This window comes from Macaca fascicularis, chromosome 9 (assembly GCF_037993035.2).
Source record: "Macaca fascicularis isolate 582-1 chromosome 9, T2T-MFA8v1.1".
NCBI classification, from domain to species: Eukaryota; Metazoa; Chordata; class Mammalia; order Primates; family Cercopithecidae; genus Macaca; species Macaca fascicularis.
This window is the reverse complement of record NC_088383.1, coordinates 7,006,339-7,032,516: the sequence shown is the minus strand read 5'-3', so window position 1 is coordinate 7,032,516 and position 26,178 is coordinate 7,006,339. Positions and strand designations below refer to the sequence as shown.

General features: G+C 46.4%; 1 protein-coding gene across 3 annotated transcripts in view; it reads left to right on the top strand.

Moving 5' to 3' along the window:
- The first annotated feature begins 20,905 nt into the window (after positions 1-20,905).
- IL2RA (interleukin 2 receptor subunit alpha) overlaps positions 20,906-26,178 on the top strand; it is a 51,295-nt gene continuing 46,022 nt past the window's right edge. For all 3 annotated transcript variants that reach the window (XR_012417432.1, XM_045399522.3, XM_045399521.3), the window contains exon 1: positions 20,906-21,126. Coding sequence is in view for 2 of the 3 variants with exons in the window: in XM_045399522.3 (XP_045255457.2) it covers positions 21,063-21,126 (64 nt within the window). In the remaining variant the exon portion in view is untranslated. The remainder of the gene's footprint in view (positions 21,127-26,178) is intronic.

Here is a 26,178-nt window from a genome sequence, read left to right as displayed (position 1 = left end):
GCACCAGAATAGCACAGGCCTGCACAGTAAGAGGCTTACATAGATGAGCAAAGTCAACATTCCCTTGCTTGGACCAATAGAAATGGGGTGTGCTCCTGGCTGCATTTGCAATGCAGGAAAAGCAGAAGAGGCACTGATTTGGGGGATGAGGAATCACACTTTTGCAGGAAGCGGACTATGACTGAGGTAAGTAAAGGAAAGAAACTGTAAGCATCTTTGCGGCTGCTGATGGAGTGAAATAAAGGCTAAAAGAACAGATTCTACACACATCCTCCCTGTGTCTAAGAATTTCTGCTACTCTTGACCAGGATCTCAGGATATTCCCTACCCACAACTATATAAATGGCTTGTTTAGGAAGGAATTGACTCAGAAATTTCCACAAAAATGAAAAGATGTACCCAACACAGATCAACACAATGTTAAGCCAAGAAAAAAGGGGGAAAGTAAAATAGCCCCAGAAAGAGATTGTGATGGAACAGACACCCGGGCCAAGTATACAGTCATAGATTTTGTTAATGTAATAGAGCGGTAGCCTCTATAAACTAAGAGCTTAAAGCAGATATTTAAGGGACAATATGGTGGGAAAAGGAGGTGAGGCCTGGGCTGATTGTGCTCAGCAAATTAGAGCAGAGGTTGCTGTGAAAGTAGGACATCAGATAACAGAACTTGCCAAAAACATAAAAGGCCCAGATGGAGAGACCAAGAAAAGACAGCAAACCGCAACGGACATGGACAGTCATAATTTTAGCAAAGTTTCCAGGTGCGCTGCGATGGGATACCTGGGCAAGGTAGGGCACTAGCTGGTGCGTGGTATTAGGTGTTTGAGAAGTGTGGGAAAATGATATCTCTAAGGACCATGGGATTGGATGACTGTTGCTAGGTTCCACTGATATTCTACAAAAGGCAGCTGTAGTCCCAGCTACTCGGGAGGCTGAGGCAGGAGAATCGCTTGAACCTGGGAGGCAGAGGCTGCAGTGAGGAAAGATCACACCACTGCACTCCAGCCTGGGCAACAGAGCAAGACTCTGTCTCAAAAAAAAAAAAAAAAAAAAAAAGGGTGTCAGAGACAACTGGGTATGTCACTTGGTGTGTGTGTCCCAGCACACCCCTGACCAGTGGATTCCAACATTTTTATGGATGTGGCAGCCTCCTGCATATTATTAAGAGTCCCGTCCCACTGTCTTCAGCTCATGTGTCTTATGGAGACTTCCGACAAGTTAGCTACTTCGTGCTCGTCTATCCTGGTTGGCAAAATATCCCCATGATGCTCAGCAGAAGAGCTGGACCATCCAGTTCTCTTCCCCATGAGTATAGAGGGCAGGAGAATTAACATAGCCCTAGGAAAAAAAACTGTGAATGCATATTGTTCCCCCTTGCAACTATTTCGGATTCTCTTTTACAGTTAAAACATAAATAGCCGGGTGCAGTGACTCATGCCTGTAGTCCCTGCACTTTGGGAGGCCAAGGCGGGTGGATCACCTGAGGTCAGGAGTTCGAGACCAGCCTGACCATGGTGAAACCCCATCTCTACTAATAATAAAAAATTAGTGGGGCATGGTGGTGCATGCCTTAATCCCAGCTACTCGGGAGGCTAAGGCAGGAGAATCGCTTGAACCTGGGAGACTGGGAGGTTGCGGTGAGCCGAGGTCGCACCATTGCACTCCAGCCCAGGCAACAAGAGCAAAATTCTGTCTCAAAAACAAACAAACAAACAAACAAACAAACAAACTTGGCCAAATCGTAATGCTGCACACAACCTACCTGAGGCTGTGTTAATCTGCTCTGATGGCTACGACTACGGCTTCCACTTCATTGACTTTGTGGTAGTCTACTGTTGTTTTCAGGATCTCTCTGGTTTCTTCCAAGGTCAGACTGGTGAATTTAATGGAAATATGATGGGGACCACCACCCCTGCATCCTTTAGATCAGTAGTCCACAATCTATGACCCATGGGCCAAATCTGGCCCACTTCCTGTTTTCATACCACCTTTGCTCTACGAACGGCTTTCACATTTTCCCATAGTTGGTAAAAAAAATCAAAATAATAATCATATTTTGTGATATGTGAAACTTGTATGAAACTCAAATGTTGGTGTCAGTAAGTAAAGTTTTATTCACACTCAAAAATGTTCATTCATTCGCAGATTGTCTCTAGTTGCTTGTGTGTTACTACGGCAAAGGCAAATGGCTGCAGTGGAGCCTGCATGACCCACAAGGTCTAAAATGTTAAGCAAGTCCTGCTTTAGATCCTTAAGCGTGGCACTCACTCATCTTTGCCATCCTTGCCAGCCCCGGGCTGTGATATTGTCCTTTTTTTGTTTGTTTGTTTCTTTGTTTTGAAATGGAGTCTCACTGTGTTGCCCAGGCTGGAGTGCAGTGGCACGATTTCAGTTCACTGCAACCTCCATCTCCCAGGTTCAAGCAATTCTCCTGCCTCAGCCTCCACAGTAGCTGGGATTACAGGCGCCCACTACTGTGCCCAGCTAATTTTGTATTTTTAGTAGAAACGGGGTTTCACCATGTTGGCCAGGCTGGCCTCAAACTCCCGACCTAAGGTGATCCACCAGCCTCAATCTCCCAAAGTGTTAAGATTACAGGCGTGAGCCACCGCACCCAGCCTGTGATATTGTCTTTAATTTTCTATCTTGATTTTAGAAGAGGAACTTCAGCATCTCCCTTTTGGCTTTTCTCACTATGATGCCCTCACTCCACAGACCAAGGAACCACCTTGGGGAGTGTACCAGTTCTCAAGAATGTCAACCCCAATTGCATATTCAGAGACTGGGAAAATGGACCACAAGGTGGGTTCACATAAACTGGGCCTTGCCAAGGACTTCATTATTTTCTGCTCTCTACACCCACAGTCGAACCTTAGGTCTCAAGATAACAGTATCTACACTAATTCTTCAAACGGTTGGTTATTTTCCTTTCCATAGGATATTTGCCCAAGTAAAGGGCTACAGTCCCATTTGGTGAATGACTGGGGAATTATTATGATTGTTTTTATTATTGAGATGGAGTCTCATTGTGTCACCCAGGCTGGAGTGCAGTGGTGTGATCTTGGCTCCCTGCAACCTCCACCTCCTGGGTTCAAGCAATTCTCCCGCCTCAGCCTCCCAAGTAGCTGGGAGTACAGGTGCCCACTATCATACCTGGCTAATTTTTGTATTTTTAGTAGAGATGGGTTTTCACCATGTTGGCCAGGCTGGTCTCGAACACCTGACCTCAAGTAATTCGCTCGCCTCCACTTCCCAAAGTGCTGGGATTACAGACAGACATGAGCCACCATGCCTGGCCGATGGGGAATTATTACTCTGGATCCTTGCAGTGGTGCTACAGATTCCTTCCTCCTGATGCGGAGGGTGGTCCATGGATTCTGGGACTGATCATAGCCTTAGAACTGAACACTGGGCAAAGGATCATGACTTTCTAAGGGGAAGACTCCCCAGCTCACAGGGGAGGGAAAGGCCTGAGCTTGCTTTACATAAGCAAGTTCATTATAAAAATGCAAGCCAAAAATAGACAGCAGATGCAGCACAGCTTCACTGAGGAGTGGCCTTGAAAAATGACAGTGAGAGAAAATCCCTCCAATGGGCAGAGCATTGAGGGATGCACCCAGCCATCCACTCTGTGTGGGAAGGAGATGTGGTTTAAGATTCGAATAGACACCTACTTGTGAGTGGTACAGAAGACTTAGCTCTCTGGTTAGAGATTTGGGAAAGACTGCGTGAGGTAGCTCACGTCTGTAATCCCGGCACTTTTGGAAGTCGAGGTGGGTGGATCACCTGAGATCAGGAGTTCAAGACCAGCTTGGGCAACACGGTGAAACCCTATCTCAACTAAAAATGCAAAAATTAGCTGGGTGTGGTAGTGGGCCCCTGTAATCTCTGCTACTTGGAGGTGGAGGCGGGAGAACTGCTTAAACCCAGGAGGCGGAGGCTGCAGGTAAGCCGAGATCATGCCATTGCACTACAACCTGGATGACAGAGTGAGACTCTGTCTCAAAAAAAAAAAAAAAAATACAGAGTGAGTGTGAAGCATGAAGGTATTTGTATCTCATGACTTTGCTCCCAGGAAGCGTCCATCACAGAAGATGCATTAACCAATCAAGCAGACAAAATGACAAAGCCAGCCCTGGTGACACCAGTCAGCCCTGTCATTCCTTGGTCACCTACCATGGCATGGTAGGGCCATGAAAGAAGTGGTAGGATAAGAGACACAGAGGCTGTCCTGGAGCCCTGCAGCGTAGACTCCCACTTCCCTAGGCAGACCACACCACAGCCTGCACCACGCAGAAGCTGCTGGCCCAAGCATTGAAATAGTTGGCTAAAGGTGGCACTAAAATGTCAACTCAGAGGTGACAGTCTGTGACGGTGGGGCACCACTCTCCAGAATGCAGTATGCACTTTGAATCAAAAGCCTTTACACTGCCGGCCCCAGTGGCTCACACCTATAATCCCACCACTTTGGGAGGCTGAGGCAGGCAGATCACTTGAGGTCAGGAGTTTGAGACCAGCCTGGCTAATGGGGTGAAACCCTGTCTCCACTAAAAATACAAAAAATTAGCCAGGCATGCAGTGAACCAAGATCGCGCCATTATACTCTAACCCGGGTGACAGACCGAGACTCCATCTCAAAAAAAAAAAAAAAAAGCTTTATATGGTCTGACCCCCCCAAGTAGGAAGAACACAAGGGTCTAGAAACCAAAGGGCATAAGCGGCCTTATCATTGCTCCCGACGACCCAGCAGTGGATCTTGTGTTTCCTAGTTCTGCAACTCTGGGCTCTGCAGGGCTGGAGGTCCTGATCCCCAAGGAATCACACTTTTGCCAAGGGACACAAAAGTCTCAGTGGATTATGAGTTGCAGCTGCAGCCTAGGCACCTCGGGCTTTTTGTATGACCCGGATCAGCAGATCAGGTGCACCTCAGCTCCTCAAGTCACTCCTTGTGCCGCTTGTGATGCCAATTGGACTAGTGTATCCTTTCTAGTCTAAGAAGGACATGATGACCAGGGACACAGACCCCCAGGGATGAGGGCTGACTACCCCACCAGGTAAGCCCCCAAGACCAGCAAAGATGCTGTCCGGGCCCGCGGCTCTCCGGGACACAGGGTGCAGGTGAGGATGAGCATCCGCTGTGGCTCGGGGACAGCGGCAGCCACAGGAGTTGTAGGTCTTCCTTTCAACCTCCCTCTCCTCAGTTTCCCCAGAAGAGAGGTCAGCAGCAAGCTGGAGGTCCTGTTTCTTGGTGTCCATGGAGAAGTCTATCTGAGCAGTGTTGAGATGGATGAAGGGGAACACAGAGGTGCCCCAACCAGGCCCCTAGCGAAGGACATAGCCATCTGCTGGGAGCTAACAGCAGATATACTTTAGCCACAGTTGTATGCTGGTGGGCCTCAGCTGCAGAGAACTACCTCACCCACAAGGATACCCTTCTTCAGGGGATCCAAAATGACAGATCGTGGCGGGAGCAGACAGGGTCGGCCATGCCGGCGCACCCCAGGATGACTGACCCGCCAGGTGCTCTGCAGCTCCCACGGCTGGCGAAGGTTGTGTGGCAGTTTGGCTTCTCCCGCTGCCTGGTCCTGTCTCCTTCCCTGTCTTTTCACAGATGTTGATCCCAATCAATATCCTGCAATCCCAAATCCATCTCCTTGTCTGCCTCCTGAGTGTCTAGACGGCACTGATGACTATGTATGCAACATGCTTCTACACGCTTAGAAAACTCTCTGGACAAATGCACACCAAGAAACTGGTTTGTCTCGGGGAGGGGAAGTGGGTAGCTTGGGACAGAAAGTAGAGGGAAATATACTTTTTATTATTTTCCCCTTTTGGATCATATAAATTTTTGTACAATAAACATGTATTTCACTCAAAAAAAAAATTTAAAAATCCAAAGAAAAGAAGGTCTAAATTATTAGTATATGTTATTGTTTGATCTTGGTATAATGAGTGGGATAGAAGTTTAAAGAGAAGAAGTGTTCAAAATGGAAAACAGCAGGAGAGAAAGAGAAAAAGGAGGGGTAAAAAGAAGAGGAAAAATAAGAGCAAAGCAGAGAAAACACATTTTATGTGGTGGTTTGGAACGTTTGGGTAGTGTGAAAAGCTTGCCCTTGGTGCCTTCTAATTTCCCCTCTCAGACCTGCTCCCTATCCTAACAAGTGCCACCTCTATCCTCCACAACCTTCCACCACGTTATCTCTTGCTGTCCCTTGGAAGCTCCAAGCACAGATCTCTCTTTTGTTGTTGTTGTTGTTGTTGTTGTTGTTGTTGTTGTTGTTTGAGATGGAGTGTCTCTCTGCTCCCCAGGCTGGAGCGCAATGGCACGATCTCGGCTCACTGCAACCTCCACCTCCCGGGTTCAAGTGATTTTCCTGCCTCAGCCTCCCGAGTAGCTGGAATTACAGGTGCATACCACCACGCCCAGCTGATATTTTGGATTTTTTAGTGGAGACAGGGCTTCACTATGTTGGCCAGGCTGGTCTCGAACTCCTGACCTCAGGTGATCTGCCGGCCTCAGCCTCCCAAAGGGCTGGGATGACAGGCGTGAGCCACTGCACCCAGCCTGATTTCTTTTTTTTTTTTTTCTTCTTTATTCTTCTAGTGTCCAGACTTTGATTATAATTAATCAATTAATTCATTGAGCAACTATTTATTCAATATTCAGGGTATATTTACAAGGGAAGAACTGTGGTAAATATTCCAAAACACAATCATGTTGAGGTGTGCATGAATAACAGGACCCTGATTAAATGTTAGCCAAGGCGTTTGATTTAAACATTTAAAAAGAAAACTCCAAAGACAGAAGTGTTGGAAATACTTAGAAACTAATAGCGAGCTCACCTCTGCACTGTCCTGGTGTGCAGGTGGTGTGTCTTTACATTGCTCCTGGTGCTACAAGAACAGCTACACGGCTATTGTCATTTTAAGACCGTGTGTACAGATTCCAACTGTCCAGGATTTCATCATCACAGGTAGTCACATATTCACACCCGAGTGTATGCAACTCAGCTGTGCACTGAATACTTTGTGCAAAAACACGCAAAGGGGACTGTGGGGTGGAGGAGACTGCGGGATGGAGGGGACTGCAGGGTGGAGGGGACTGCGGGATGGAGGGGACTGCGGTGTGGAGGGGACTGCGGGGTGGAGGGGATTGTGGGGTGGAGGAGACTGCCAGGTGGAGGACTCCCAAGTGCACCAGACAGGTGACTGGTGAATATGCTACAGCACTCGGAAATATACCAACATACACCCCACACATATTTATTTTCAGGAAGGGCTGCCCACGCAATTTCACCCCCTTTCCTCCCAGAAGAATAGATCATACACAGATTAGTTGAAATGAAGTAGGTTCATCAGTTCTAACAAATGCACCACTCTGGTAGGGGTGTTGATAGTTGGGGTGCCGTGCATGTGTGGGGGCAGGAGGCACAGGGGAACTCTCTCTACCTTCCACTTGAGTTTGCTGTGCACCTAAAACTGCTCTAAAAACAAAGTCTATTTTAAAAGAAACCTCACAGTTGCAGTCGCCACAGCTGCCTCCTGCTGCTGCCCCATACCCTCGGAGCACAGCTTCTCAGATGAGCTGTTGGTCCAGCACCTCCACAGCATCTCCACGCAGGTCAGAGCAGAGCTCTCAGCTCCTCGTAATCCTAACCAGCTCCCGCTCATCTTCCCGATCTTAGTAACTGGCAGCATCTTTTTTTTTTTTTTTTTACAGAAACAGTTTTTAGTTTTTAATGAACTTGTAAACAAAAAAGCTCCCATTTCAAAATAAAAACAAAATCCCAGATCATATAGATGTTTACAGTGATTACATTTATCTAAGCAACATACGTACATGTTCAGTTGTAAGATGTCTGGCAACATCTTTCACTGAGTACACAAGCCAGAAATCTGAGTCATGCTGATTCTTCTCTTTTCCTCCCTCCAACCCCGCTGCATCCAATCAATCAAGTACGTTCCGTAGGTTCCACTTTTAAAGTAGATTCCCTAAGTGGTCACTGTTTACCATCTCCACTGCTATGACCTGAGACCTCAGCACTGCCACTTCGACTGACAAATGCGAAAACCCCATCACTTCTCCCTGCTCCCAACCTTTCCATCGCTTCCCATCAACTCTGAATATAATCCCAAACTCCTCACCTGGCCTACGAGGCCTTCACTGACCCAGCCCCTGCCTCACGCATCTCTGACCCGGGCCCCTGGCTCATGCATCTCTGACCCTGGCCCCTGGCTCATGCACTCACGCCAGCCTGCTTGCTGCTCCTGGGACATCGAGTCATTCCTCCTCAGCGACGCTCTTCCCCCAAACAGCAACATGGTTTGTTCCATCACTGTATTCCAGCTCCACCCAATGGCTTTCCTCGACTTCGTCACCTGAACGAGCATCCTCTTCACCCCATCCCTGGCATGATTGACTTACCTGCGTTATTTTTCTTTGTGAGACTTACCGTCCAGAGCATTACACCATATTTTCATCGGTTTATTTGCTTCTTATCTGTTCATCTCCTCAGAACTTGAGCAGTATTATAATAGCATGGATTTGGTCTGTTTTATTCTCACTATGATACAAGTACTTATGTACCTAGCACATAGTAGGTACAACAGAGCACCAAAAATGAGCTCGCAGAAAATGAAGAATTTCATTATTTGTCTTAAAAAGGCAAACAAGCTGGGCACAGTTGCTCACGCCTGTAATCCCAACACTTTGGGAGGCTGAGGTGGTCCAATCCCTTGAGCTCAGGTGAGAGCAGACTGGGCAACATGATGAAACCCTGTCTCTACAAAAAATACAAAAATTAACCAGGCAAGGTGGCACGAGCCTATAATCCCAGCTACTAGGGAGGCTGACTGAGAGGATCACCTGAGCTTGGGAGTTAGAGGCTGCATTGAAATCATGCCACCGCACTCCAGCCGGGGTGACAGAGCAAGATCCTGCTGTAGCAAAACAAACAAACAAACAAAATGCAGGTAAGTTATTAACATGGGGAAATATGGGTCATAAAGGAGAGAGCTGACTTTTTCAGAAAAAGACAGTTATTAGGTATCCAACAACCGATAAATGGATAAAGAAAATTTGGTATATATACACAATGGAATACTGTTCAGCCATGAAAAAAAAAGAATGAAATCCTGTAATTCTCAGTAATACAGATGGAACTGGAGGAATTATGATAAATAAGCCAGGAACAGAAAGTTAAACACTGCATGTTCTCAGTCACATGTGGAAGCTAAAAAGTGTCAGTCTCACAGAAGTAAAAAGTAGACAGAGGATACTTGAGGCTGGGAAGGGAGAGAAGGGAGTGATAGGGACAGAGATATTAAAGGACACAAAATTATAGCTAGACAGGAAGAATAAGTTCTAGTGTTCTGTACCACTATAGGATGACTACAGTTAACAATAATGTATTACATAGTTTCAAATAGCTAGAAAGAGGTGGGGCGGTGGCTTACACCTGTAATCCCAGCACTTTGGGAGACCGAGGAGGGTAGATCACCTGAGATCAGGAATTTGAGACCAGCCTGACTAACATGGTAAAACCCTGACTCTACTAAAAATACAAAAAAATTAGCTGGACATGGTGGCGGGCACCTGTAATCCCAGCTACTTGGGAGGCTGAGGCGGGAGAATTGCTTGAACCCCGGAGGCAGAAGTTGCAGTGAGCTGAGATCGCACCATTGCACTTCAGGCTGGGTGACAGAACGAGACTGTGTCTCAAAATAAAAACAAAAACAAAACCCAAAATAGCCAGAAGGAGGATACTGAACATTCCCAACAGAAAGAAATGATGGATGTTTGAGATGGCGGATGTGCTAATTATGCTGCTTTGATCACTACACATCATATGTATCGAAACATCACTATGTACGCATGAAGACGTACAGTTATGATTTGTCAGTTTTAAAGTAAAATTTTAAAAAAGAAAGAGAAAGAAAAAGACAAGTGAGAGAACTAGAAATTCATCCCACACCCACCAGGGATGAAATTAGCCTAATCTCAACAGAGTTCAGTCTCTTCATCTAACAGACAAGGAACAGAGTCCTTCATCGCATGTTGGGGAGGGGAAGAATGAGGTTACTCAAACAAAAAGTTTCGAACTTCTCAGAAAAAAAATGAATTTCGTCAATTCGAGATATGGCTAATACCCCATCTGGCCATGACTGACGAAACAGACCTTTGGATTCCGTGAAACGAACCCCTTGCTAATGTCACTTCTGGTTCTTCAGGCCTCCTTGGCAGGTGGCTGGCTTCTCTGTTCTAACTTAACCCTCCAGATGTCATGTGAAAAAAGTATACTTGTTATGAAATAATCCTCTGGCTTCATTACCCAGGAAGTCCCTGCTTTGTGTTTGGTCTTTGTTTTTGTTTTCTCAAGCTCTGACAGCAGAAGTTTCTGGGGGAAACTGTGGGTCTTTATGGACGGGGGTGAAGTTGTTTAGAACCTAAACTAAACAAGATATTGTATTTTCTTCCTCACACTCTCTTACTCACGTACTCAGAAGACAAAGGTACTCCCTTCAGTTCCCAGAAGTTGGTCTGCTCTTTTTTGTTTGTTTTAATGGTAGAGACAGGGTCTCGCTCTGTGCCTAGGCTGGAGTGCCGTGGCACCATCGCTAGCTCACTGCAGCCTCAACCTTCCAGGCTCAATGATCCTGCCACCTCAGCCTGCTGAGTAGCCGGGACTACTGGCACGTGCTGACATACGCAGCTAAGTTTTAAATTTTTTCTAGAGAATCTGCTCTCACTATGTTGCCTAGGCAGGTCTCAAACTCCTGGTCCCAAGCCATCCTCCCGCCTCAGCTTCCCAAAGTGCTGGGATTACAGGCGTGAGCCACCACATCCAGCCCACTTCTGCTCTTAGGGACAGGCGAGAGCATCCCAGAGAGCACTCGGTGCTCCCAAAAGAAGGAGGTGACAGAGCCCACGTCCCCTCAGCCCTTCACACAGCCTCCCCTTGCCTTCCTCTCCTACTCGGCACTGCGGCTGCACTAGGACCCCTCACGAAGACCAGGAGCCTCATGAAGAGGACGAGAAGTTCCTCCAGTACCAGTCAGGCCAACATGTCAAAACTCGCATAACTGGCAGAAACACAGCGGCATCGACCACTCCTCTTGACAACAGGGTTGGTAGAAGAATCAAGGGCCTGATTTTGATGCCCGGCACAAGTTATGGGAGCAGCAGGGTACATGCCGCCCAGGGGCTTCCGGAAGCTCCTGGTCCACCCCATCAAGGAGCCGGAGATGCTGCTGAGGTGCAACACATCTCAGTGGGCTGAGACTGCCCGCAATGTTGCCCCCAAGAACTGCAAAACCATCCTAGAAAAGCAGCCCAGCTGCCCATTGGAGTCACCAATCCCAGTGCCAAGCTGTGCGGCAAATAAAACGATTAGACGGCTCGTGTGCACATTTTATTTGTTTTTAAATAAAACCACAAAAAAGAAAGAAGGAGGAGGTGGAGGAAGAGGAAGGAGGGAGGAGGAGGAATTTACATCAGCAGGCTGATTACATACTAGTCCTTGAATTCACGGTTGAGTGTACTGACCATTCTCCCTACGGACACTGGAAGGTTTCTGTCAAACCCTTCATAGCATAAATGTGGACTCTAGACTTGGGCCACAACTGAATGTTATTTTTTTCTCGAATCCAATTCCATAAAGTAAAAGCCTGATGAAATACAGTGAAGGCTGATGCCCTATTAACCGTGTTTCCCAAATCCAGAGCTCTAAAAAGTTTCTGCATACAGTCATTCATTCAATGCTTAATGACTGAGTATTAATTCCATTATCAGCACTGAACTCAGCACTAGGAGTAAGAAGCTGACCTAGAGGCATATCCTCTCTCTAAAGATGCATAGAGCCTCGTCAGAATGATCAGCCGTGTCTCCGGAGAACTACAAGGCAGTTCTAAATGCCCTGAGAGTGATGGGCTTGTGGCATGTGTAAGGGTTAGACAGACCTGAGACCTAGACATGACACCCCTCCTAACGAATTATGTGAGTGTGGGTGTTTCACGACCACAGTGAGACACGATGCCTGCACTTGTAACATGGAAATAGTGATGGCATGCCTACCCCGCCAGATTGCTGTGAGAGGTCAGCAGGAGAGACCCGCAACATTCTCAGCACAGTGCTTGCCATGTAGTAGGTGCCTAATCCATGCTAGCGATTACTTTCAATATTCCTAAGATGCAGATAAGGGAACAGCCCGGAGGAGAGGGAGCACTTCCAGAGGGGGGGATGCGGTGAGACTTCCTTCAGTAGGTAGCACTGGAGCTGGGTGTTAAGGAGTGAGTGAGCTTTGGGCTTATGGATTTAACAGAGGAAACCAAGAAAAGAGGAGGTGGCGTCGTGGGAACAGTGAGCAGTTGATGATTTTTGTTTTGTTCTCTGGTTCGCTTGGAGACATTTTTGTGGCAAAGACAGCACGAAGGATAGTGAAGAATTAATATTGAAGAGATAGGCCAGGGCAGGTTATGAAGGATTTTGAATACCGGGCTAAGAAATTTGGGCTTAATCTCAAAGACGTTACGGACACTCCTAAAACGTTACGTTTTAGATAAGGGAAAAGAAAAGTGTTCTTCAAGAAGGTTAAATTGGGGCTGGGCACAGTGGCTCATGCATGTCATCCCAGCACTCTGGGAGGCTGAAGTGGGCAGATCACCTGAGGTCAGGAGTTTGAGATCAGCCTGGCCAACATGGTGAAGCCTTGTCTCTACTTAAAAACAAAAAAAAAAAATCAGCCAGGCGTGGTGGTGGGTGCCTGTAATCTCAGCTACTTGGGAGACTGAGGCAGGAGAATTGCATGAATCAGGGAGGCAGAGGTTGCAGTGAGCCAAGATTGCACCACTGCACTCCAGCCTGGGCGACAGAGCAAGACTCAGTCAAAACAAACGGCAAAAAAGGATTAAACTGGAAGCGATGGGTAAGAACGGTGGAATGGAGAGACATGTTTGAGTGAGGGAAGCCAGCCGAAAAGCTGTACAGACGTCTAGACAAAATGTGACACAGCATGCCTTCACCTGCCTGCAAAGACCACAGCCCACTGAGCTCCAACGGGGCTTTGGAATCCGTGTCCTGGGCCGCCATTGGTAACTCATCAGTGCTGGCTTGAGAGATAAACTCTATTATCCATCCCTGAACTAAAATCATGACAGAAGTGGCCACGGAGCTTTGCTGCTATCCCCCCAGCAAACACGTCCTCCACTCAAATGGAAACGGGGCCTTCTGACAACAGCACTGGTCACCATAAGCCGCAAACGTTAACAAAGTCAGTTTTCAATGGTTAGGGATGGGGCATTCAGTTCATGATTCATACAAACCACCTGTTCTCTCCCAGTGTTTTATGGGTGGCACAACCCACAAGTCAATAGTGGCTTGGGAACTAGACACTTGAGTAGAGTTGGTTTATTTGATTCATAGTGGATTTTGGTTTTCCACGGGACCCCTGTGCCCTTGTCTAGTAAAATCTGGTGGAAATTACAAACTGCAGAAATTCAACTCAGTGCTACAATAACAGGATGCACCTGTAGATTTCGTAGAACTAGCAGCAGCGTTTTCTCTACACCACTTTGAGAGAAATAACCCTGTTTGCGTAGTGCCAACCGGGGCAGAATCTGAAGTGTCGTGCCTGCCTGTCAGCCATGGGAGGCACCGATCTCAGTAACATCTACCCATCCGCCATCCGCTTAACAAGCAAAGATGGAAGACCCTCATGCTCCAGGCTTATCCTGCAATGGGTCATTTGCTTTTGACGGGATTATCAATTTGACAGACGTGCTTGCAATTAATTGGGGGCTTTCTGCTTCCAATCCAAATTCCCACAGTTAGATCGCTAGCGCTTTGGGAGCAAAAACCCTTCTTTGTTTGTTTTTGCTTCTCCCAGACCCTGGGCAAGAGCTCCCTGTTCCTGGATCCTACATTGATACGCACTGAATTGAACTATACTAAAGGGCACACCCAGGAGTGCATGAGCTGAGTAAAACGTAATTCGTGGGACCTCATGTGGACATTTCAGGTCCATGTCTAACAAGATAAAGGAGAGAAAATCCTGGGGGACGCCACAGGCCTGGGAAAATGACCTCCTACGAAGCCTAACAAGAATATCCAACACATAAACAGCAGGCTCTCTGCAACGGCTTTGGTCCTTCCACTGCCACGCTCCCAGAAAGCAAAGGGTTCTCTCCTGTTCGGATTTTGGCTCTGAGACCACAGCTCAGCACATCACTCCTCTAGAGAAAAGAAAGTCTAAGATGAGAGAGTGAGGCTGCTTTCATGTGGTGCCAGTGAGTAGTGCAGGGCAGGCCTGATCGCTGAACGAATCCCTGCAGATGTGAGCGGTCATCTCCCCTTTTGAGTGCCCATTTCTTTTCCTCTTTGAGGAGACTGTGAGCATCTTCCGTGCAGGGCTATGTTTTCGCTTCTTGGCTCTCCCCACAGGTTCTAGCATAATGCTTTGATTAATGGCAGTCAACGTTTGTTGGTGGATTATGTGACAGAGGTGAAATTATTTGATCTGGGTTTCACCTTTTCCTTTCCCCCCTACCCCTCCCCCTCCTTTTTTTTTTTCTTTTTTTTTGAGACGAGCCTCGCTCTGTCACCCAGGCTGGAGTGCAGTGGTGCGATCTTGGCTCACTGCAAGCTCCACCTCCCGGGTTCACGGCATTCTCCTGCCTCAGCCTCCGGAGTAGCTGGGACTACAGGCTCCCACCACCACACCCAGCTAATTATTTTGTATTTTTAGTAGAGACGGGGTTTCACCGTGTTGGCCAGGATGGTCGCGATCTCCTGACCTCATGATCCGCCTGCCTCGGCCTCCCAAAGTGCTGGGATTACAGGCGTGAGCCACCGCGCCCGGCCTTTTTTATTTTTATTTTTTTTAAGAGGTGAGGTCTTGCTCTGTGGCCCTGACTGGAGTGCAGTGGCACAATCACAGCTCATTGCAGCCTTGACCTCCTGGGCTCAAGTGAACCTCAATGCCTTGGCCTCCTGAGTAGCTGGGTCTATAGGCACGCGCCACCACGCTCAGCTTTGCTTTTTCCTTTCCTCGTGCTCCCCTGGCGGAGATGCTGGTAAACAATGAACCAGTCAAGAGGACAGCAGCCGACGGGAAACGGGAGAAACCCCGTGATTCCAGGACTAAACAGGCCTCCCGCTAGTCCTGGCTCATAGAGGAAGTCATGCTCCACGTTTCAACATGTCCTCAAAGCTCCTTCAACTCCAAAATGCGTGAAGACAAAATGGGAATTTTACTCAAGATTTTTGTGGGCTGTTGGGGAGAAGAGTTAACATTGCAAAGCATATTGCAAACCTTTATCTTCAAATGATTTAAAAATTTTCTTCCTAGTTCTTAATTATTTCTCCAGAACTCCCCTGCTCTTTCCACTCTGGGTCCTTTCTCTGCCAGTCTCCTCAACGTGACTTCTCCGTAATCGACCAGTATTTCTTTTATTCTACAGAGCAAGTTTTCTCACCCTGGGCACCTCTAATTTGCATGTTATGCCACCACACCAAGTGAGCGTCGGAGCACCAGTGTTTTAATCCCTGAAAACTGTCCCCAGGGGATTCAGCACAGAGGTCCTCCTGGCAGCCTGTAGTCTCCAGAGTGACACGTCCTCAACAGTCAAAGTGAGCAAGCTATGGTGTCCATCGCCAAGCGGGGCTCACCATTCCCTTCTGTGTTCGCTTCTCTCCTACCTCCTTCCTTATCCCCTCCTTCCTCCTTCCTTTTTATTTCTGCATTCAATTATTCATGGTTATTCATTTCATATGGGCATCTATGCCACTTGGTTCTACAGGCGTTTTTTTTGTTTTTGTTTTTTGTTTTTTGTTTTGAGACAGAATGGCCCTTGTCCCCCAGGCTGGAGTGCAGTGGCATGATCTTGGCTCACTGCAACCTCCACCTTCTAGGTTCAAGCAAGTTTCCTGCCTCGGCCTCCCGAGTAGCTGAGATTACAAGTGCATGCCACCACGCCTGGCTAATTTTTGTATTTTTAATAGAGGTGGGGTTTCGCCATGTTGGCCAGGCTGGTCTCGAACTCCTGACCTTAGGCGATCTGCCCACCTTGGCCTCCCAAAGTGCTGGGAAAACAGGCATGAGCCACCGCGCCCTGCTGGTTCTATGGGCATTGTCGAAGTGACCACTAACAAGCCCCGAGGGTATGTAAAGGAAAATGAAAGGTGATTGATTTCTCACCACCTCTCCCCGTTTTTCCTCTACACCTTTGCCCCTGCTCCCCAATCTAGACTCTAATAAACAGAAATGATTTCTGTTGCAAGCTGAAAACTCGTTAGAGTGGTTGGGGCTGGGAGGTGGCAAGTCAAACTTTACAGTTGTCTGGATAATAAATGCTGTCTTCAAGGACTGTCCGACATTGTAGGAACAAGAGAAGAACCCAAGTGAACAACGAACTCCTGTCCACAAACGCTGCTGCCTCTCTGCCATCTCCTAACCTCAGCCTCACACACTTGAATTTCGCCAATCCATTTGATGAGCTGGTATCAGTGAATTTTCTCCTGGCCAAAGTTCACAAATTTTGTTCCCCGCTTCTTGCCCCATATCCAGGCATTAAAAACCGCGTTGTCCCTTTGCCTGATATTCTGGCATCAAGTCTCCTTGCCATTCCAATTTATTTCACCTTCCTCCAGTCCTTATTATTTCCTTCCTGGAGAGTATTTCAGGATCTCTATGCCTCAATCTCCCCTGCACACCACACCAGTTCAGCCTTATTATCACATCACCGAGCTGTGTTTCGCCCGGGTTAGACAGCTTCAGTGGTTGAAGTCTATAGATCTTATTCTGTTTTTCGAGGTCCACTTGACCCTGAATTCAGCTGACATTTCTGCCCTTAGCTTCTACCCCATTCTACTTCTGGTTAACTATGGACCACACTGCTTCTTCGGGAACCATCTACCAAGGCCGTATCCATCCTTCAAGGGCAACACGTGGGCCATTCCTGATCATGTCAGCTCAGCAACTTTTCCCTCCTAAATTTCAATTGCTCTTCTTATCATAATCACTAGTATTCGCCCCACTGTACGTCTAGAAAGAAAGTGGTCTTAAACCTAAGGGAAGGCAGTCTGGGTCAGAAATGTGTTGTCCGCTGTGATGAGCAGTTTCTTCTGGGAAGTACCAAGCATTTCTGATAATATAATTGAGCAATTTCCTGATGAAGTGAGACTCGGCTTGCACTGTTGACCGGCTGTCCCTGGATGAACTTAGTTACCTTTAACCAAATGTTCCTTTCTTGAACTTGAACTTAATCTACTAACGTTATCTACACGCCTTTCCCCAAACAAACAAACAAACAAACAAAAAACAAAAAAGCCCTCTAGTAGGAAAGAAATCTTTGAACTGGACTTATTGGAAATTACCTCCTTGCAGCAGGTTTGAAACAAAACTTTGAATTTGCCTCACAAAAAATTTGTCTGAAACTGCTTTAGTATATGCTAATTATGTTCGTATGCACATGTGGCTTCATACATAGTGGTTGGACACCCATATGTGCTATGCACTGTGTTGGGTGACGTAAGTTTACAGATAAACTGGACATAGGGCTATCCTCTAGAGGCCCACAGTTTGACACCTTAACCTGAGATCCTTGGACCTTTGAAGTTCAGATTGCCCACTACCATTGGGTGCGGTGGCTCACACTTGTAATCCCAGGGACCTGCGGGGCTGAGGTGGGAGGATCGCTTGAGTCCAGGAGTCTGAGACCAGCCTGGGCAACATGGCAAAACCCCGTCTCAACAAAACTTACAAAACAATTAGCCAGGCCTGGTGGTGCGTGCCTGTGGTCCCAGTTACTTGAGAGGCTGAAGTGGGAGGACCACTTGAGTGAAGGAGGTAGAGGCTGCAGTGAGTCGAGAGGGCAACACTGCACCCCAGAAACCCTGTCTCGAACAAAACAGAGCAAAACAAAACAAAGTGCCCATCATGCTCCTGAAACTTCCTACGGATTTATCCAGAGTATGTGCGGATGTGCATTTTTTCCAAGGAGAGAAACCAAAGGTTCTATCAAATTAAGAGAAGAGTTTTTACCATTGTGGAAGACAGTACAGCAATTCCTCAAGCATCTAGAATCAGAAATACCATTTGACCCAGCAATCCCATCAGTGGGTATATATCCAAAGGAATAGAAATCATTCTACTATAAAGTCACATGCACCCTGTTTATTGTGGCACTATTTACAATAGCAAAATGGAACCAACTGAAATGCCCATCAATGAGACTAGATAAAGAAAATGTGGTACCTATACACCATGGAATACTAGGCAGCCATAAAAAGGAATGAGATCATGTCCTTGGCAGGGACATCGATGAAGCTGGAAGCCATTATCCTCAGCAAACTAACATAGGAACAGAAAACCAAACGCCGCATGTTCTCACTCATAAGTGGGCGTTGAACAATGAGAACACATGGACACAGGGAGGGGAACAACACACACCAGGACCTGCTGCAGGGTGGGAGTGGAGTGTGAGGGGAGGGAACTTTAGAGGACAGGTGAGTAGCTGCACCAGACCACCATGGCACACGTGTACCTATATAACAAACCTGCACGTTCTGCACATGTATCCTGGAACTTACATTTTAAAAAAAGAGTTTTTAATCCCAAACAAGATTAACAGCAACTAGAAGAAAGAAAGAGATATAAATAGTGAATTGCAATGCGGCATGGCAGGTGTTATGATGGAGTAGAAAGGAGTGGAAAAGGCCTCCTGGAGGAAGAGACCCTCAAGTGTCTTTCCATTTCACCTGTAAACTCATTAAGGGCAGAAGCTTTGCCATAGCTTCAGTATGAGATCTTGGGCAATTCATGACAAAATGGGTCTGCTTTTGCACTCCCCCCCCACTTCCTCTCACATTACTGCATTGTGCCATGCAGCATCAACTGGAAACCTCAGTGTCAGCAAACGATGACAGAGCGTTCATCCGCAAGGTGAGCCAGAAGAGCCAGTTCAATGACTTGTTTCACCATGGTCCATCTCAGAACCAAGACTTGGGCCTCTTATTTATCAGAAAAATTGTGGGGGCTTTGTGATGTGGCCTTTAAAAAATCTTGTCATTGCCAGGCATGGTGGCTCACGCCTGTAATCCCGGCACTTTGGGAGGCCGAGGTGGGTGAATCACCCAAGGTCAGGAGTTTGAGACCAGCCTGACCAACATGGTGAAACCCCATCTCTACGAAAAATACAAAAACTAGCCGGGTGTGGTGGCGAGTGCCTGTAATCCCAGCTACTCAGGAGGCTGAGGCAGGAGAATCGCTTGAACCCGGCAGGCAGAGGTTGCAGTGAGCCGAGATCACGCCATTGCTCTCCAACAACAGCAACAACGACAAAGACATTAGCATAAATTTAAATATTTTATAATGACAATCCATTAACTACTTAAAGCATAAGCTATTTTCCAGGAGAGGCAGGAAGTTCATTCTAGTTCCACGCCCAAGAAGAAAGGCGCTTGACTTTGGTGGGAATACTAGGAATTTCTACTGAAGCAGTCGCCAGCACAGTGAGAAGCGTTCCTAGAGAGGAAGTTATACCTGCTGTGGAATTTAAGAGAATCTTGTCACATTTGGATAAATTTTTTGAGACAGAATCTCACTCTGTCACCCAGGCTGGAGTGCAGTGGCGCGATCTCAGCTCATTGCAGCCTCCACCTCCTGGGTTCCAGCAATTCTTTTGTCTCAGCCTCCCAAGTAGCTGGGATTACAGGCGCCCGCCACCACACCTGCCTAATTTTTGTATTTTTAATAGAAACGGGGCTTCGCCATGTTGGCCAGACTGGTCTCAAACTCCCGACCTCAGGTGATCTGCCTGCCGAGGCAGGCAGATCATTCTCAAAGTGCTAGAATTACAGGCATATGCCACTGCACCTGGCTAATTTTTGTATTTTTTTTTTTTTTTTTTTTTTAGTAGAGACAGTGGTTTCACCATGTCATCCAGGCTGGTCTCGAACTTCTGACCTCAGGTGATCCACCCACCTCAGTCTCCCAAAGTGCTGGGATTACAGGCATGAGCCACCGGGCCCAGCCGACATGATGCATTTTGGGACCATGAATTCTTTTGCTTGCCCGGATGGTTTTCTTTTTGTTACTATCTTTGCTTGCTTTCTAGTATTTAAAAAATTGTATTTTGCTCTAACTATGCAATGGCTTTAAGTCTTAGACAAATTTCCAGGGAGCAAAACACAGTCAACCATTTCACAATAATCAGAAAGGAGCTCTGATCAATAAATAAGCAAGACTGAATTTTACAAAAAATTCCAAAGTTTAAAACCAAAGCCCACTTTTTGCATGATCCTTTAAGAGAAAGACAAATCTGGAAGCAAAACACCTTATAAAATGACAATGCACTTTCCGAAGCCCAGGGAACCGTGGTGAAATCATGATGGCTAGTACAGGTTGTAAGTCTTGGGGAATTATTTATGAATTCTCTGGACCCATCAGTTCGCTGCATCCGTCTCCGTTATTTGAATATTGGAGGCTGCCTGATCAGAATCTTGGCAGGACGTTGCTCCTTCATCCCGGGTGGTCCCTGCTGACTCCTCAGGACGTTACAGCCCTGGGGGAGGACTCAGCTTAGGAAGTGCTGGGTGAGACCACTGCCAAGAAGTGCTTGCTCACCCTACCTTCAACGGCAGGGGAATCTCCCTCTCCTTTTATGGGTGTAGCTGAAGAAAGGATTCATAAATGAAGTTCAATCCTTCTCATCAACCCCAGCCCACACCTCCAGCAATTGAACTTGAAAAAAAAAACCTGGTTTGAAAAATTACCGCAAACTATATTGTCATCAAAAAAAAAAAAAAAAAAACACTTCCTATATTTGAGATGAGAGAAGACAGTGCTAGGCAGTTTCCTGGCTGAACGCACCAGCCCAATACTTAAAGAGAGCAACTCCTGACTCCGATAGAGACTGGATGGGCCCACAAGGGTGACAGTCCAGGCGGACCCATCTTCCCATCCCACATCCTCCAGCGCGATGCCAAAAAGAGGCTGACGGCAACGGGGCCTTCTGCAGAGAAAGACCTCTCTTCACTGTCCCGGCAGGTCCCAAGGGCCAGGAAGATGGATCCATACCTGCTCATGTGGGGACTGCTCACGTTCATCACGGTGCCTGGCTGCCAGGCAGGTAAGGGCCTGTGGGTGCCTCCGGAATTCCAGGAAGGCTGATGGGCCTCCCTCTCCCCAGCCACAGAGCCAGAGGGAGTCCCCAGGTAGATGGTTCCAAGAAGGGAGTTGAATCTTGGGTTCCACCTCTTGCCTGTGACCCACGGGGACCCCAGTTTATGCCTCAGTGTTCCTTCGTCCGTCAAGAGAGCCTGAAATAGCATTAGGTTCTCCTGTCCTTCTCAGTCCTTGACGATTAATTCTGGGAAGAATGGTGTGGCATGATATTTGGGATACTTGGATGTTAACAGGGCCCTGATGAGCAGGTTCCTCAAGAAATTATCTTTTATTCTTCAGTGAATTTCCTTTCTTCTCTGCACTCCCACCCCCCAGCTAAGAAGCTATCAGGAAGCTCTTTAAGTTCAGGTTAATTTGCTGGAGACATCAGTACTCATATATCAAACACTGAGATAATTTAAGATCTCAAAAAAGTTTAGCTTCAAGGTTGTATTCATTGCTTTTACTGCCTCAGGAAATAATACCCAGGAATTTCCTTACAAGTGCAACTTTACAGAAATTTTTAAAAATATGCATACTCTCTTTTAGAACATTACTACTTCTCATAATACTATATATATACATGATATGTATGTGTATATGTGTTTATATATGCAAATTTTAAATTTCATTCCTTCTTTCAAATGGATTTTCTCAAATTTTTTTTTTGACACAGTCTCTGTCAGCCAGACTGGAGTGCAGTGGCGCGATATTGGCTTACTGCAACCTTCGCCTCCCAGGCTTAGCGATCCTCCCACCTCAGCCTCCTGAGTAGCTGGGACTATAGGCACAAGCTACCACACCTGGTTAATTTATTTTTTTGTAGAGATGGGATTTTGCCATGTTGCCCAAGCTGGTCTTGAACTCCTGGGCTCAAGAGATCCACTCACCTTGGCCTCCCATAGTGCTGGTATTACAGGCATGAACCACCGTGCCTGGCCAAGACTTTTTTTTAAAAGAAATAAAAAACCACCAACTTCTACCTCAAACCACTCTTCCTAATTGAGTGTGAATTTTCTAATAATGTCTTCCCTTTGCTTACTCAGGAAGACAGATAAGAAAGTTTATAGTTTTTTTTGAAAGTCTACAATGACAACAAGTAGAATGCCAACTGGCTGCAGAAATAATTTATTAAGAAATGAAGCATGATGATGCATTTAAGGAGTCTGCTTTCTTGTTTAGGGGAAGTGGCCAAGTCATGCTGGGCTGTGTGCTGGCCCAGATGTAGGAATGTCTTTAAAGAGGAAATTTTATTTACTTATTATATATTTTTCATTTTATTTTTATTTTTTGAGACGGAATCTCGCTCTGTCGCCCAGGCTGGCGTGCAGTGGCATGATCTCAGCTCACTGCAACCTCTGCCTCATGGGCTTAAGCAATTCTCCTGCCTCAGCCTCCTGAATAGCTGGGATTACAGGTGTGTGCAAACATGACCAGCTAATTTTTGTATTTTTAGTAGAGATGGGGTTTCACCATGTTGGTCAGGCTGGTCTCAAACTCCTGACCTTGTGGTCCACCGGCCACAGCCTCCCAAAGTGCTGGGATTACAGGTGTGAGCCACCATGCCTGGCCTATATTTTTTATTTTAATAGGTTTTTGGAGGACAGGTGGTGTTTGGTTACATGAATACGTTTTTTAGTGGTGATTTGTGAGATTTTGGTGCACCCACCACTGAAGCACGTATGCTGTACCCAATGCATAGTCTCTTATCCCTCACCCACCTCCCACCCTTTCCCCTGAGTCCTCAGAGCCCATTGTGTCGTTCTTATAACAAGGGTATACTTTTAGGAAGGTTTTCAATGTGATTTCTATGTCCACAGGGTCTTTGCTAACTCAGTCCAAGCCAAGAACAGCAAAATCTTGACAATTAATCATGCTCTGCCTCTGGAAGACACATTTCAAGTAAACTCGTGTTATTTCTAGCCATTGGTGACTTATCCAAGGGTCTGAGTGGTCTTGGTGGGAGGAGGGGAAGTAGAGTCCCATAAGGACTCTTTCACACCATTCTCAACATCTATCCATACACCATCTGCCTCTCAACACTATAGGGAATACAAAAATGAGCAAGACATAGCCCTGACACTTAAGCAATTTATAACCAGGTGAGGAGGAGAAAAGCATAGATATAAATACAGTAATACCAGTCAGAGTGTGGTAAGATCTACGGAGCCTGGGGCTATCAGAGAAGGCTTCATGAGGGTGACATGTAAAGGGAGCCCCAAGGGACCAGTAAATTTCCATCAATGAGATTCCGGGGAGAGAGGCCCCTATAAGCCAAAACATAGGAGCGCCTTAGGGAGCAGCAGGTGGTCCACTGTGCTCCTACCCTGGACAGGGAGGGTGGGGATATGGGAAATTCAAACTGGAAAGTTAGGACGAGGTAAAATGAATCATCTAAGGCATTAGGCATTTTTAGTCTCTATATTACTGGGCCCTGGGATGTGGTCAGAAAGAGAATTCTCCTAGTTATAACTTCTTAACTTCACTTAGTAGGTGATAAAGAACTACAAGAAAATTTAAAACTACCATTTAGAAAGTAACTTCTATGTGCCAGATGTGTGTCTTATTGTAATCTTCCTAGCCACTTTGCAGTATGGATGTCATGAACCCGTAGATGAAGAAGAACCCAAAACTCAGACTCGCACAGGCAGTGACAGTGCCAGGGTTTGAACCTGGTCTCCCTGGATTGTTCTGTTTCTGTTTATTGCAAACAGGGTCAGAGCTTTATGGAGATGAGGTTGGCATAGAGTGGAGGGAGATCAGGTGCACACAGACAGGTCATGAGGCTCTTAAAATTGTCCAATCACGAGGCAAACGAGGACCCAGTGGCCAAAGACAATGACATGGGTCGAGCTTCTGGAATCAACAGGAATTCTCTGGCATCACTCCAGGGTAAGAAACCATTTCATCACAGACTTTTTTTCTCCAAGAGGAACCCAGTCTTGAAACAAATCAGACATTTTATTCCTCAGGGTGAGAGTTCTCTAATGAAATCAGACTGTCAACAGATGCAATTTCTAGCTGATTCATAAGGGCAGATTTTCATTCCGAAAATTTCCAAAGCCACCATTTAACATGGCAAGGGTTTATGAGGACGTATTAGTCAACTTGAGTGTTTTTAGTCTCTATATTACTGGGCCCTGGGATGTGGTCAGAAAGAAAATTCTCCTGGTATTACCAATATGGCACGTTATTGAAGGCACCTTTCTCAGAACTGTGGAAATTCTGAGAGCTTATGTGTCCCTTGATCATCTTTCTTTCATTCTAGGAATTCTGTGATCAAATCTTTATCCTCTAGACTCAAAAATAATTCTTTAAAAAAACAGTGCGGAAACCCATTGAGATCATGTGTTTGTGTAATTATCCCTTCTTGTAAAGACAACTGCCCACAATGGAATTTCCCATCTTCGCCTTTGTCAGTCAAACACAAAATGTTTAACCCTTCACATTTAATCTTTCAACTTCTTGAGATCCCAAAGTATTATTGCTACTGTTACTTCTTCATTCATCTTCAAGACATGCCTTGAGGCTGGAAGGGCTTTTCCTAAACATTGGGAGCGCTTCATGAGACATTTGCTACTTTCCTTAAAACAGCATGCCTTAAACAGACAGTTTGATAAATCACCTGGGCGTATGCTTCATTTTAGATGGGAGAACTGAAAAAGAAAAAAATTGACTTCGCAATTCTGCACCAAAAGAATGAGTTTCACGAATGCGTCAGTTAGAGGTGCTAATATAGAATGGTTGGTGGGCTCTATAACTCCTCCATCCCACTCCCCTGATAGAGAAGTATTCCTAGGCTGGTTTTTGCCTAAAGGCTTGGGTATTCTGAATACTTCTTTGTGATTTTTTTTTTTTTTTTTTCTTTTTGAGACAGGGTCTCACTCTGTCGCCCAGGCTGGAGTGCAGTGGCGAGATATTGGCTCGCTGCAACCTCTGCCTCCCGGGTTCAAGCGATCCTCCTGCCTCAGCCTCCCCAAGTAGCTGGGATTACAAGCATGTGCCACCACGCCTGGCTCATTTTTGTATTTTTAGTAGAGACGGGGTTTGACCAAGTTGGCCAGGCTGGTCTCGAACTCCTGACCTCAGATGATCTGCCCACCTCGGCCTCCCAAAGTGCTGGGATTACAGGCATGAGCCACCACGCCCAGTACTCTTTGTGATTTTTTGTTGTTGGAGTCATTCCTCTGCTAGTGATGGGCACCATCAAGGCAGGCAGTCCCTCAATGTGGTGGCTGTTCCGGCTCCTTCCCCGCTCCTCTTCTTGCCCAAGGATGAGCAGAAACTTTACAGATAAGGAGAGAATTCCCTCAGGAAATGAGGCATGTTGCCTGAGGTCACAGGGAATAGAATTAGCAGGAAGATAAACCTTGCAGGAATCAGAAAGTGGGCCAAAGCACTGAGGAGAGGACACGGGAGGGCGTGAGTTTTTGACAGATTTCTCTCTGTAAAATGAGGAGGTCACCCAGGGATCTTGAAACTCCCTTCCAGTTCCTTCACTCTATGTCAAGAATTACAGAAAGGAAATAAAATAAGCTCTGCTTAAAAGGCATTTTCAAGCTGGGGAACTTTGGGATGAAAAAGTTTCCCAAATGAAGACATACTGGCAGGGTCAGGGTTGAGCGACTGTAGTGTGTCAATGCACCAAAGCCTGATGTCTCCTTGTGGGTTATTTCCAGCTCTGAAGAAGTACTGCCTGGCAGCCAGCATGACCCATTGCTTTTGTAATTGCTGCAGCTGCAGGTGTCAAGGCAAAAACTCCACTCACTCAATTCTCAAAATCTATCCAATACCTTTTATGCCCCCTTTCAATACTATAGGAAATGTAAAAGTGAGCAAGACATAGTCCTGATCCTTAAGAGAGTCGTAAGCTGGTGAGGAGAAAGGCATGTATATAATCATAGTAACACAAGTCATATGTGGTAAGATCTACTGAGCGTGGGGCTATCAGAGAAGGCTTCATGAGGGTGACATGGAAAAGGAGTCCTGAGGGACTGGTACATTTCCATCAGTGAGA